The sequence below is a fragment of the Chaetura pelagica genome, unplaced genomic scaffold (genome assembly GCF_000747805.2).
Source record: "Chaetura pelagica isolate M959 unplaced genomic scaffold, ChaPel_1.0 scaffold2, whole genome shotgun sequence".
Lineage (NCBI taxonomy): Eukaryota > Metazoa > Chordata > Aves > Apodiformes > Apodidae > Chaetura > Chaetura pelagica.
This window is the reverse complement of record NW_009952796.1, coordinates 1,902,718-1,915,129: the sequence shown is the minus strand read 5'-3', so window position 1 is coordinate 1,915,129 and position 12,412 is coordinate 1,902,718. Positions and strand designations below refer to the sequence as shown.

Genomic DNA, 12,412 nt, shown 5'->3' with positions numbered 1-12,412 from the left:
AGACTTAAAGTATGCAAATGAAGATTCATGCATTACATTAATACATTTTTCTTCTCACCTGTTTGTTTTAGGTGTTCAGACCTTCATGGATACCATGTTATCCCCATATTCCTTCTATTCCTATTACATCCAAACCAGCAATGTTCATGGTTCTACAAGGAGTGCCTCAGTGACATACCGAACAAAATCTGGGACACCTACGGGAAGCTTGCATTTAAATCCCGTTCTTCCTGTTAGTCACCACTCTGTGTTACTTTACTGGACAAGCCTCTCCAATGACTCTGGGCCAATAGAGAAATACATTTTGACATGTAATAGCATGGTTGACATTCAGCCCTGTGGTCAGTATGAAGGCTTAAAAACTTCAGCAATTATTTGGAATCTCAGCCCCTTTACGAAGTATATTTTTTCCGTGCAAGCTTGCACTAGTGGAGGCTGCTTAAAGAGCCGGCCGGTCACAGTAATTACTGCACAAGCTCCTCCAGAAGGGCTACACCCACCAATGGTAGAAACCATCAGCTCTACAGAACTGGCTGTGGAATGGTCACCACCTGAAAAACCAAATGGTAGGACATTGTATTTACTTTTGTAAGTCAAGGATATTGCAAAGAGAAAGCTGCATCTTCTCAAATCTGGTTAGAAAATTCTTATTCATGTGACATAGACAGAGAGTAAAGCATTGTCTTAATTTGCCTGTCTGCCACTAAACATACCCTCACAGTCTGCATTATTCTTTTGGAGTCCAGAAATCTAACTGCATGTGTTTGGTCCAGGATTTAGGGCTTAGTGGCATCTGCTGCAGCAAAAATCACATTTATAATTAAACATTTACAGTAAAACTAATTTTTTCCTAATTTGCCAAATAGCCTTGTTCAGACAGATGTGGTGATATTGCCTTACAAAGAATAAATAAGCAGCTAACAGTTATGGAAAAAAAAAAATCTAAGAATTAACAGAGAAATCTGTTTTTCAAACCATCCGTCATGTGTAGTAACTAATTCTATTACCAGTATAACTTGGTTAGGGATTAGGCGATTGCCAAGAGTTGCTGGTCTAACTGGTGTAATAATATTTTAGTTTTTTGAAACTCAGAATGGAGCTGCTGTAGGATACTTCTGTGGCACTGCAGATTTTGCTAGTAAACACTTTATCTTTTAATAATGTTTTTAATGTTAAGTGGAGCTTTGTGAACTTGCCCTTGCATACACAAATACTTGTGTGTGCAAAAACTAACATTTTGATCTGTTCACAAAATGTGCGTCTGTGCATGGAGAGCTCGGCTTTCTCTTTGAATATCTAATTTACTAGCTACTACCTGATTAGACAGGAAGAATGCCTGCATAAGAATGCCTCTATGTAGTTAGAGAAGCAGTTCACAATACTTGCTGTTAGTACTTATCCGTCAACCTGTAGCATGTATTCTTAATAGTTTACTGGCATGTAATTTACATGCAGGCATATTTCAGCAATATTCTTATATTTCTTTTGGTGTCTGGTCAGATATCCTGGTATTTTCAAAGACAATGAGAGAAAACCTTTTCTCCCAAGCCACCTCTCCTGTTATATGCATGAGTACAGCCCCAAATATGTACATTACATGGTAAATATCTATCTACTGGCTTTGTTATTGTCTAATATTTTCCATTCTGCGTATCTCCATTCAGCTTTCTTACACTCCATTCCTACAGTTAAACTGCTTCCATAATCCAACCTCGGTCATATGTCACTTCATATTACAATACTGAAGTGGTTATTTTTTGTTCTCAAGTCGTGAGACCTTCCTTGCGTATGTAGTAGGTTTACATTGCTGGAAAACTGACACATGTATATCTTCTATCCAGTAGTATGTTCTAACTATTAGGATTAAACTGCCACTTAGAAATTTACTACCTGTTGGGTAAAAATAAAATAATTAATTTGAAAATCAGAGGCCTGAAGTAATTTTCGGTAATATTTGGTCAGAACTTCAGGACATAGTCTTCCAGGATGAAAGAACTCATCATGTAATCCAGCCATTTGTTTTCAAATTCCAAAATTGCATGGAGGGGAAATTCAACAGTGTAATGCAAGAAATGCCTTATATTGCTATAATTGCTATTGCTAATGCTATATTTTCTAGGATATTGATTGATTGATTGATTGTTAGCTCATTAAATACATAGGTATTGTTATTTTAGTAGAACTCTGGAAATCACTTAAATGCACTAATTTTCTGGCTCGCTTTTTCCTGTAGGCATAATTATAAGATACGAACTTTTCATGAGAAAGAAATTAAAACCAGCTGAGAACGATCTTCCTCCTGAAATTCGTATTTTCCAAAGCAGTGGATGGTTCAGTCCTCAACCAGTTATGGAGTCTGCTAATGAAAATGCCCTGGCTCCACCGCAGACCAGTACCACAGTCACTGATCTGGAGCCATTCACAGAGTATGAATTTTGTGTGCTAGCAGTAAACATGGCAGGTAGTGTATCTTCAGACTGGATATCAGGACAAACAGGAGAGGCTGGTAAGTATTGGTTTGAATTGGTCTTCAGAAAGGAGGTTCTAATGATTTTTCCTGAATAGAGATTGTTTGCTTAGAAGGCAATTTGTTTTTTTTAGGGCTCAAGAGGGTTACCTTTTCAGGAGTATATTGCTTGAAAGTATTAATATGCTTTTATGAATGCCAAGTGTGGACCATTTTTTTCAGAAGTTTATCGTGTTCACAATGGCTTTTATTATGATCTCTCTGTTCAGATTTTCAAAATGACTCCCCAGGTACCATATTATTTGAAATAACATCTGTTTCAATGCTTTCATTAGAAATCTAAGGGTTTTTTGACTGACAGAGCTCATGTTTTGCAATTAAATTTCTCCATTACATTGCGGTTGCTTTTGTTTGCTGCTAGCTTGAAAATCCTGTCCTCAGTCTTTTGCTCCTGCAAAACAGCAGGCTAAACTAATTCCCCTTTCAAAATGAGTCTTTGTGCTTATCTGTTCTTAAATACTATATGTTATAAAAGTGTTAAATTGTATTTGGGAAGAGGTCCATTAGTGTGTTGTTTGTACGTAACAGAAGTGCTATGAGTTGGTATCCTATTATTACAGAGTAATCAGGTGGGGATTTAACTGTAGTGCAAACAATCCTTTTACAGATTTACTATGGAAGACAGGGGAACTGTTTTGTAAGAAGTGAGAGACATGTTAATTTCAAACTGGCCTAGCAAAAAAAATTGCTTTTAAGATGCTGAAGTATTGAACACCTTTGGCTTTTATCAGTTTTTTCCCAGGTTGCATGAAGTTTTTCTTCCAAGACTTTTTTATTTGTATGTACTTTCCTACCTGCTACAGGGGTTAGGGCTTTAGTGCTGATTAGTATTTCTTTGAAGGTGTGGGCAGAGTTTTATTCTGCATTCATGGCCAGAGTAGGAAACAAGAGGTGAAGTACTTCTTATGTGGTATCAAAATAATCTGAAAATTCCTGTTAGACTTGAAAATAAGGTTGCAAAATAATAAGACTAAAGCTTGTGTTGTACACATTGCTCACTTATTTTATGAATGTTATTGTATTGATTTTATTTTAGCCCCAGTGTTCATGCCATCTCCATCAGTATTCCCTCTTTCACCATATTCTCTTAATGTGTCATGGGAAAAACCTAAAGATAATTTAGCAAGAGGAGAAGTGATGGGATACAGTATCAGTTTGATGACAGAACAAAGGCTTTTGCCACCATTTTCCCAGGTACCATTGTTATTTATATTTTTTCCTAACTAGTAATACTATCATTACTAAAGTCTGATGTCCTCCTTGACGTTGTGTTGAATTTTTTCCCTGATTTGCTGTATATCCTCTGATCTAACTTTTCCACTTACTAGTGTGTCTTGAGTGCTCTGTGATGTTTATGCTACTTTCAGGTTTTAAGTTCCTGAGCTATATTCCTGAGCTGGCTTGTTTTCAGTAGTGGATGAGATTCAAAACTAGGAGGGACAAGATTAAGCAATGATATTTAAATTGCCCTGATCTTTGCATGTTCCAATTCTAAATTATTACTATATTTGCTGATATGCTTAAAGTCATGTTGTTTCATAGGAATCTCCCTTTTCATTATGAAGTTATCTGTCTGGTTTCCTTGGATCATGGACAAATCTTTGAAATGGGGAAACCTAAGTTAGCAGAAAATCAACTTTCTGAAGTCCAAATATGCAATTTTAAAATACTGTTGTAATTTTGGAGTGATGTGGTTTGGCAAATAACTAGTATGGCATTAGTAGTAAGCTGAAATCTTTGGAATGAGTAATGAAACATGATTGCTAATCAGAATGTGGGAGTGGGTCTGTTGCTCTGACATTGTATTTCTTGCTTCAGAGTTGATTCTCTCTTTCAGTGGTACCACAGATGACCCTCAGTTTATTTATCTGTGGAGATACTATTGCTCCGGGACTGTTATAACAATATGTAAATGTAAATTGCTCCTGGTCACAGGCTTGGAAGATTTTTCATCTAAATAAACATCTGATAAAGAAGTTATCTAAAATACAACCGTTTATTCAGTTCCACTCTCTCAGATAACTTATAGTAAAGCAAGTTCAAATGTCCATAGGTATTAGTCATTTCCCCCCCTCAATGCCTGCTAATCGTCACTCATTAAATAGTCGTCAGATTTCACCACTTCATAGTGTCATCTTCTTCATCTGGATTGTAGCTGCACTGTTAGTAGTGGTAACTGCACCACCACAGTTTTATGAGGCAATAACTTTGTTTCCTCATTTATCCACTCAGGAACTGGCTTATTACCTCATAAAACAGTGTGATGGGAAGCATTATCACCTAAATCCTAGTTGTTCAGATTCTCCAAGACAATCCTCTCCCTCAGTCGATCTTTGCAGGCTTTTCCACATCTACGTGAAAGAATCTGCAAATTCAGAGACAAGTTTCTTATTAGTGAACATGTCATCAATTAATAAGAATGATAGTATTATTAATGAAATGTCATCTTCCAATCTGTTTGCTTTGCAGGTTTTGCATATAGCTGAGGCTCATGAGCAATCCTATGTGGCGATGGGATTAAAACCTTACAGGACATACAACTTTACTGTTACTCTCTGCAATCAAATTGGTTGTGTGACCAGTGAGCCAGGAATGGGGCAAACCTTGGCAGCTGGTAAGGAAACAATCTGTTTCAAAGTGCAAACCTGACACACAGTTTACTAACGAATACCATTAAGATGATCATACTTAGATGCATAGTGACAGGGGTAGGTGTTGTATTAATACAAAGTGACTTGCTTAATTGTTATTTGTTTATCTTGACAGATTAAAAATAAAAATGTTTCAATGAAGGTTTAAGGCACGATATTATGGCAATAGGATTTGTCTACTACTCTCTCAATTGCAAGCTATGTATATTTTTGTTCCTGTTTATTTAAATGGCAACTCTGCTTAAATGTAGCTGATCCCATTAATTCATTTATTATGCTAAGAAGTTTTTAACTTGTTGGAGCTTTTTAGCGTGTGTGTCATATATGCACAACAGTGTATGCAAAACGCACATGCTTAGCCAATGCATTGCTTAATATATGAGGAAGGACTTGCATGAATTTTGCATTAAACTTTAACATATGTGCATAGCATATTTGTGTGTCTAAACTGAAACCAGCACATATGCTTTGAGCGTCCTCTCTTGAAAATGTTTATTTAGTCCCTGAGGTTTATGAGATTTTGCTTTTTATATATGTATACTTATACATTCCAAGAGAAACAAAACTTAAGAAACTGTGTACAAGTGCCTGTGCATCTTAAGAAATTTTCAGCCTTTGGATTTAATTTCAAGCACACACATCAGGGATTTCAAAGGTACTAATTTTCTACAAATTTGGGGGTAAATAACCATAGAACTACAGAGCAGAGAGAGAGAAAGCCTGGATTTACTTTGAAGAAAAGACTGGCATGAACTCACTCCTAAAACATCGGGGGATCAAGAAAGTTTTGAAAGAGAAATTGTTAGGAAAATCAGCTTCATAAGTCTCCTTATTCATGGAATGAGGAAGTCAATACAGCTCTTAAATACTATAAGTACAAGCTCAAAATCCATGCTATGTGACATACTGGTAGTCATTAGCAGAGAGCTGACTACTTAATTTTGTGGCTTCCTTTTGTGTAGGCATCTAAACCACATAAATTACTTTCACAATATTAGCATTTTCAGTCAAGCAATTAGTGGTTTTGTTATTTGGATGTTATGATGATAATCTTTGAAATTACCTTTCCCATGTAAGTTGGTCTCCCATAGGAAAAAAATATGAAAATTTCTGCAGTGCAGAATGTTTTCCTTGGCTCCCTGGGCTGTATTTGAGTTGTCTGAATTTCATCAAAGCTCCTCTGTGTAATCAATGAAGAGACATAGGAGCTTCCAGACAGGGAATAAGATTTGCCCAGAGCCAGTGAATAGGTAGTTTTATATACATGAACTAAAGTGGAATTTAAGCTGTTGGGATATTACCTGTAGTCTGTCTTCCGTTCTTCATCTGTCTATTTATTTAATTGCCTTTCCATTTGTTTGCAAGTGGAAGACAGATTATTTATTCCCTTATTATCTCTATTGTCTTTCTGTTTCGGTGGGCAAAGGTTGTTCTGTCGGTCTCTTGCTGAACTGCTGATTTTAAAATTGGTTTTGTTACCTCATACTGCCACCTCTTTCAAGTTTCAAGCAAGCCATCTACGGTCTCATACTTGTATGACTATGACTTTATCCCATAGCATGCAGCTATGCAAAAAACAGCTTTCCAGTCAGTGCTGATAGCCATAGAAATAAATATTGCCTAAACAGCACACCTTATTACTACAAATTATCCAACTTTGCATTAAAACATTTATTAAAAGATTCGGAAACAATAGCTTAGCTATGCTTGACAGCTTGTTTATGACCATCTCCTCCCTGGCTGTGTTAATACTTAGAGACCTATCACATTAGAGGAGACAGAAGAATACAAAATAGAGTAACAGGCACCTCCCCATTTATTAGCGGTTTACAGTGTAGTCATTTCCTGGTGGCTGTTTCAAGCTTTGAAGGCAACAAAATAGGTCTGTATGGGAGTCTTTTTATGCTTTTAAACCATGTTAATGCAATGTCATAAATTTCAACAAAGAGTAGAACATGTAAATTTGCATGCAATTTTGTCTTCCACCATTACTATTTTTCATTTCTGGAGAAAATTGCTCACTAGTCTCCATCCAGGTTTGTTTTTGTATGCATGTTCCACTTCATAAAGTTCTGTAAAACTGTGTTTCCAAAGAAAATTTAGGAGAAACACTATTTACGTGATGACTTCTAGACTGAAGTGAATTCGGACTTGGAACAAAGTTACAGAGAATCCAATCCCGGTCACTTGTAAAATTAGATGATCAAGTCTTAGTCCATTAATATCCTTTTGTGTCATTGAATGATGCAAAATGAAATTAAAATTGCCTTCCTAGGACTGTTGGGCAGTTCTGTTTCATGAAGAAATGTCTCCCTGGCATGGAGACAGCCTCTCTGGCTGGATGCCAGTCACCCTCCATGCCCTGGCAAAGGGAGCATTTCAGAGGAAGTCTCGACTGAAATGTGCTCCAGCATGATGGTCCCCTTGTGTCGTAACACAATCCAGGAGCTTTAAGTTGTGTTCCAAGTTGGGCTAGAGGTTATACTAAATTAGACTAATTATTCTTCTTTGGTCCTGAGGAGGATAATGGAAAACCATCTCTACTCCTTCTGTGTGTGAAGTATACTGATTTATCATATGGAACATTTAAATCAATGGTACCTTGATGATTGTGATTTTGGCGTGTCCAGCTGATCTATATTCACAAGGAGGTTGCTTGTGGAATTGCCAGTGCTTTCTAAAATTTTCCACTAGAAGTCTCAAGTGATTTTTAAGCTTAATGCATCTCCAATAGGTTAATTTTAAAATTAGCATTAAGTAAACCCCAAACAATTCTTCAAAATCTATCATTCTTTTTGGATGGCAACATGTTTTTCTTATATGGTGTAACACAGCAAATAAAAACAAGGCAGAAACAAGGATGTAAAATCATTAGAAACAAAAACGCTGAGAAGGAAAAGTAAGATGTTTTGAGAGAGAATTTAAAAGACAAATAAAAGACACTTCTGCAGTGAGGGTCAGAATTTAAGTGTAAGACCCAAGGGAACAGAAGCATAAGAAACAATCTGCCCATCTTTCAATGAGAAGTCTTTTGGAGTATAACTTAAAATTGGTTCAAATAATTCAGCAGCAAACAAAACAAGCAGATTCCTTCTAACCTGGTTCAGTTCACCTGGTGTACCAGGGATATCTCACGAGTATCAGCAGCAAACAAAACAAGCAGATTCCTTCTTACCTGGTTCAGTTCACCTGGTTCAGGTGTCTGTACCAGGGATATCTCACGAGTCGCATTGCAGGAGGAGAGTGAAAGAAAATGAAATTCAGCCATATGTCCTTGCTTCTGTCAGACTTGCAAAAAAAGTCCTCTTCAACAATATCTACACCCACAATGTTTGTAAATAGTAATAAAAGAAGACAATTGAGCCAAAAGAATGTGAGGAGAGTGAGGAAGCAAACAAAATGGAATTAATAAGACTTTAATTACTTTATAAAAAAGCTGAGGAGAAACTGTCACAAATGTGTATGACACCAGGAAGAAGAATAGGTAAGATAAGTAACAGGACTTCCACAGATGTGTCTGATGCATGGCCAAGTTTGAGAATGGTAAGAAGTGTTGTAAGATCGATGTTACATGATAATGCAGCTTTGGAATGAAATAATATCAAAGCAAAGCATGTCAAGGTAATGGAAGAAGAGAATTAACTCATGTCTGTTATTCAGAGAGGTGACTGGACAGAAACAGAACCTCAGTTTGGTGTGTTTGGATACAGATACACAGATAGTTGACTTTTGAAAAGTCAGATAATTAAAAAAATATTTACTACATTTTTAATCAGTATTTTAAACGTCAGACTAAGGATGCACATTCTACAATCCATGTGGAATTTTAAATACTCTCTGTGCAATGCAACGTTGTGCAGATACTATGGAAAGCCTTGGCTGATATTTGAAGAAAGTTAACTTTTAATATTTTGTTTGAAACTTTGATATCCAATCTGAGCTTCCTTTTTGTCTTTGCTATTCCAAGATCACCAGATGAAACTGAATGTATGTAACTGAAAGCAATAGTGGGCAGTAGCGACACATTTTCCATCTCAACACTTTGACTCACATTTTATTATTTTCCTTTCTCCAAGTTCCACTGAGTTCAAATTCCTGTTCATTTTTGAGATTGGCATTCAGCCGGTTGTTATTACTAGATCTTAGGCTTTTTAAAATTTATTTTCAAAAGCGCTTTTTGCTCTGTGGTTTTATCTCATGTAGGATTCTGACTGGGCACCTTGGAATCTGCAGAACTGCAATCCCTGGTACCACAGAAAGACCTGGTCCATTAAAAGGGATTTTTGGACAATACGTTTGCATAAAATTATTACTTGCATTACTTTGCATTACTCTTTACAGCTTCTACCCAGACAAATAATGCATGTTTTAAAAATTTTTCAGTCAGACAGTGAAGCATCTTTTTTTTTTTTCATCCAGCAGTTTCTAATGTTTCAACAAGATGGAATTAGCCATGTGAGTGCTTGGACTAGTACAATTGCGTATCCACCCCCCCTTAAATCAGATAGTCAAAGGTTGCCTTAAACAATCTATACAGCTATGTTTCATTAGCTACTGTGTGACTGAGCTTATTTCTTGTCATTAAGTTCGTCTTTCCTTTGCCCTTCTTCACTTTTAAAATTTTCATTTAAAAAGCTTTTTTTTTTTTTTTTTAAGAGGCACCAAAGTATGGATTTGTGATTACTGCCATTTACCCCAGTACATTGTATTCCTGATCCTCTGCTTTTGATGGCAATTACAGGGTTCAGAAGCTAATTTGTAGAAGATATTCTTCCAGCACCAGCTGCATCTGGCTTCTTGGCAGACTTCTCAAGCAGTTGTATTGGTGGCTTTGGAGTTGCCTCTGTGTTTGCTGGGCTAATGATGCTGATGGGCTTTCTGGGCTGTCTTACACTCCTTGATGTCATTTTCTTTTTGATTACCCTTTTAATCTGAGTAATTTGTCCATTTTTCCATTCATGAATGATGTCTGGTGCAAGCCCTTTTCAAAAGCCTCAACCCATTTGTCGTGGCCAATACAGCAGTTGTTTATGCCTGTCATAGACTTATTTTCTACAAAACCATATGCCTCAATTTTAAAATCACTAATAGCCATTAAACAGGTAATAAGTAATGTATATTTTTCTGTGTAACAGAAGAGAAATATGAGGGCCATTTGCTGCTGGCCTGAAAACACAGATTGCTTTGCATGCATGTACATAAGTCTTTTCATTGTGAATAGGACCCAAAGTGATTAAACAAGCACTCTTAATATGTTAATTTATAATTTTAATTACAACAATCTTGTATATATAGTCATTAGTGAATACTAATATAAATATTTTTCTACCTTTTTATTCCTAATGCATAAACCAATCATCCAGTTACTTCTCGGCAGTTGCCTGTTTCTGTTTCATAATACAATCTTTGTTCTTAGTTATGAATGCATTTTGTTCATTCCTGTCTTGAATAATCCCTCATTAAGCTAGTCACTTTCTGCTCCACGCTAAAAAGGAAAAATTATCATGCAAATGTGGCATGCCATATTAAAAAGCACATTACCAAACACTTTTGTTGCTGTCCTTCAATTAGTTTCCCTTCTTTGAATTTAATTTCATTTGTTGTTAAACTACTGACTTGATGTATGGACTCATGAATTCGAGGCTGCTGCCAAGAATGTAGCAGGGGAAAAAAAAAATTAAAAAAAAAATAAAATCAAAGCCTCTTCAGAAAGCTGCAGTGGCAAAGCTGAAATGAATTTGCTTCACCTTTGACAAGAACACTTGAACAGCCTTGGAATCCTCTGATGATTCAGCTTGGCTAATTATCCCATTATTTATTTCAAGAATAAAGACACTGTTTTACAATCAGGAAAGTGTAAAGTAATCTGAGAAATTTTGTAATGACAGATGACTTAAGTAACTTCTGAGATAAATAGTATCTACTCAAACCTGTCTTGCCAAGTGTTCAAGCTGTAGTTAAACTGCTCTTTGAGTTTCAGGAAATTATTAGGGACTCAAAAATTATTTGTTTCTTCTCCCCTACGAACCATGTTTTATACTTCAGAAAATAGCTCAGATTGTTCTTTTCCCTCTGTGTCAAATTTGCAAGGTTTTAAAGCTATGTTTAAGTTGCATTCCTCTTGATTAAAAGCTTTTGGTTCAAAGCAATGCTTTTTAATTGCCTAATGATATAAGTCAGTTCTTAGAAAAGAACCGTGCATTTAGGAGTTCATTTGCAATATAACTGAAAAATTCATTGCATGGCAGTAAAACAATTTACTGTTAATTACAAGGAGAAGAATTTGCTGTACCATGCTCACAGATTGCCATGAATCATGCAGCACTCCTAGAGATTTATAACAGATGTGTAAGTGGGATGAATTAGCAGGGTTTAATAACAGAGACACAAATCATGCAGACTTCAAGGAGCTTTAATTGATATACTAGAATGTGACGGGCATGAATCACTCAGCCATTCAACAGCACTGTAACATATGGTCAGCTCAATATGCTGCATCTTAAATCGGTTGGTGAGTTGTTGGTTGTCCCATATGGTGGAAGCAATATATTTTTCATGATTTTTTAAAAATACTGTGTATTACATCTATTTTTAAAGAAATATGATTGTGACATGCTTGTGTTATTAAATTTTCTTTTGATGTCTGTTATGGATTATTTTTATTCTTTTTGGGGAAAGAATCCAAAATGGGCTCTAAAGAATCTTCTAAAAAAACCTCAAAATATTGTCAAAATAGGAGAGTATTATTTCTTGACTCATTTACTCCTGAAATGACTGATAGTCTTGTGAAGTACAGAAAAAGGAAAGATCATACCAGAAATGTTATGACAATCTCAGGGTCCTCTGGACTAATAACTTGTAGCAAAAATAGAAGGCATGACCAATGGTGAGGGATGTAATTTTATCTGCAAGGTAAATTCCAAGATGATAAAAAAACAGATGTCCTTTAAGGTTTTGTCCTCAAGTTTGCTGAAGACTTCTGTTTATTTATATGTATGCGTTTTGCATTCAACTGAAAAAGAAATAAAAACTGCATGCTTTTTGTCACTGGTACCTTCCTGAACTATTCAGAATGCATAACTGAAGACTTCTGTGGAAGGATACACAAACATCTACCTACAGTATACGTAGCACTAGTTATTCAAACATATGTAAGCCTGTTAAATTTAGCCACAGTGTAAATATGTTATTCCTGGGACAAGAATCTGGCAGAGTATGGAAAAGCTTTAGCAGT

The 12,412-nt window shown here is 36.0% G+C and overlaps 1 protein-coding gene across 1 annotated transcript in view; it reads left to right on the top strand.

Annotated features, from left to right (window-relative positions):
• Positions 1-12,412, top strand: part of USH2A (Usher syndrome 2A (autosomal recessive, mild)) — a 393,962-nt gene that overhangs the window by 90,309 nt on the left and 291,241 nt on the right. Inside the window, exons 16-19 of the mRNA XM_009994736.1 lie at positions 72-566; positions 2,234-2,506; positions 3,564-3,721; positions 4,997-5,141. Of these exons, the coding sequence (XP_009993038.1) occupies positions 72-566; positions 2,234-2,506; positions 3,564-3,721; positions 4,997-5,141 (1,071 nt within the window). The remainder of the gene's footprint in view (positions 1-71; positions 567-2,233; positions 2,507-3,563; positions 3,722-4,996; positions 5,142-12,412) is intronic.